We start from the raw sequence: 2,298 nt of genomic DNA on the forward strand, positions 1-2,298 counted from the left end.
TAATAGGGGTGCCTGGATGGCTCAGTGGGTTAATCCTCTGCCTTTGGCTCAGGTCATGATCCCAGGGGTCTGAGATCAAGCCCCGCATCAGGCTGTCACCTCAGCAGGGAGCCTGCTTCCCCCCTCTCTCTACCTACCTCTCTGTCTACTTGTGATCTCTGTCTGGCAAATAAATAAATAAAATCTTTAAAAAAGAAATGTGAAGACTAGCATAATAAAGATCATCCATATAGCGCACTGAGTCTCTTCCTCTCGGGGCTCAGACCTAGTTTGAGTCGACATGGCTAAACACACCAAGAAGGTCGGAATCGTGGGCAAATACGGGACCCGTTATGGTGCTTCCCTCAGGAAGATGGTGAAGAAGATTGAGATAAGCCAGCACGCCAAGTACACTTGCTCCTTCTGTGGCAAAACCAAGATGAAAAGACGAGCTGTAGGGATCTGGCATTGTGGCTCCTGCATGAAAACCGTCGCTGGTGGCGCCTGGACCTACAACACCACTTCTGCTGTCACAGTAAAGTCTGCCATCAGAAGACTGAAGGAGTTGAAAGACCAGTAGAAGCACCGCCGTTTGAAACATTGCTAGCCTATAATAAATGGGTTAATTTATGTAACAACAACAACAACAAAAAAAAAGATCATCCATATAAAACTCATAGCAAACATCATCCTCAATGGTTAAAAACTAAGAGCTTTCCCTCTAAGGTCTGGAACTGCATAAGGACGCCCACTCTTGTCACGTCTATATAGCCGGTACAGCATAGTACAACATAGTACATAGCACAGCAATCAGACAAGAAAAAGAAATAAGAGGCATCCATATTGGTAAAGAAGAAGTTAAAATGTTGCTTTTTGCAGATAACATGATGCTATACATATAAAATCCCAAAGATTCCATTAAAAAAAAACTACTAGCAGTAATGAACAAATTCAGTGAAGTGTCAGAATACAAAATGAATACCCAGAAATTGATAGCATTTCTATACACTAACAATGAAGTCACAGAAAGAAAAGTTGAAAAAAAATCATTTATAATTGTATCAAAAATAATAAAATACCTAGGAATAAACGTAACCAAAGAGGTGAAAGACTTTTAGTCTAGAAACTATAAAATACTGATGAAAGAAATTGAAGATGACACAGCTGGAAAGATATTCCATGCTTATGAATTAGAAGAATTAATATTGTCAAATGTCTGTATTATCCAAAGCAATCTAAGAATTCAGGGCAATCCCTATCAAAACACCATGAACATTTTTTGCAAAACTAGAATAAATAATACTAAAACTTGTATGAAACCACAGAAAATGCCAAATAGCCAAAGCAATCCAGACAGAGAAGAACAGAGCTGGAGGCATCACAATCCCAGGTTTCAAGATATGCTACAAAGTGTGGTAATCAAAACAGTATGGCACTGACACAAAAAGAGACACAGAGATCAATAGAATAGTGTAGAAACCCCACAAATAAATCCACATTTATGTTCAATTAACCTAGACAAAGGAGGCAAAATCCAAAATGGGAAAAGACAGTCTTTTCAATAAATGGTGCTGGGAAAATTGGACAGCTATATATAAAAGAATGAAACTAGATTACTTTCCAATACCATGCACAGAAATAAACTCAAAATGGATTAACTACCCAAACATGAAACCTAAAACCATTAGAATCTTTAAAAAAACCCACAGACAATAATTTCTCTGATATCATTCAGAGCAACATTTTCTTAGATATGTTTTCTAAGGTAAAGCAAAAGCAAAAATAAACTATATAAACTTTTGCAAAAGCAAAAATAAACTATATAAACTTTTAAATGAAGAAGAAAACCATTGAGAAAATTGAAAGACAACCTCCTGAATGGGAGAATATATTTGCAAGTGATATATCCAATAAGGGGTTAATATCCAAAATATATAAAGAACTTGTACAACTCAACACCAAAAAAAAAAAAAAAAAAAAATCCAATTAGAAAATGGGCAAGGAATCTGAAAAGACATCTTTACAAAGAAGACATACAAATTGCCAACAGATACATCAAAAGATGCTCAACATCACTAATCATAAGGGAAAGGGAAATGAAAACCACTATTAGATGTTACCTCACGCCTGTTAGAATGGCGAGAATCAACAAGACAAGCAACACATATTGGCAAAGAGAAAAGGAAATCCCCACGCACTGTTGGTGGGAATGTGAACTGGTGCAGCCGCTGTGGAAAAGAGATGGACATTGTTCTAAAAATCAAAACTAGAAATACTATGTGATCCCAAAACGCCACTACTGGGTATTTACCCAGGGGA

General features: G+C 37.0%; 1 protein-coding gene across 1 annotated transcript; it reads left to right on the plus strand.

Moving 5' to 3' along the window:
- The first annotated feature begins 265 nt into the window (after positions 1-265).
- LOC116596888 (60S ribosomal protein L37a-like) lies at positions 266-614 on the plus strand. The gene has a single exon (XM_032354066.1). It carries the CDS (start codon positions 281-283, stop codon positions 557-559), a length of 279 nt encoding a protein of 92 aa, XP_032209957.1. The 5' UTR covers positions 266-280; the 3' UTR covers positions 560-614.
- The last annotated feature ends 1,684 nt before the right edge of the window (positions 615-2,298 follow it).

Source organism: Mustela erminea, chromosome 8 (genome assembly GCF_009829155.1).
Source record: "Mustela erminea isolate mMusErm1 chromosome 8, mMusErm1.Pri, whole genome shotgun sequence".
In the NCBI taxonomy this organism is placed as follows: domain Eukaryota; kingdom Metazoa; phylum Chordata; class Mammalia; order Carnivora; family Mustelidae; genus Mustela; species Mustela erminea.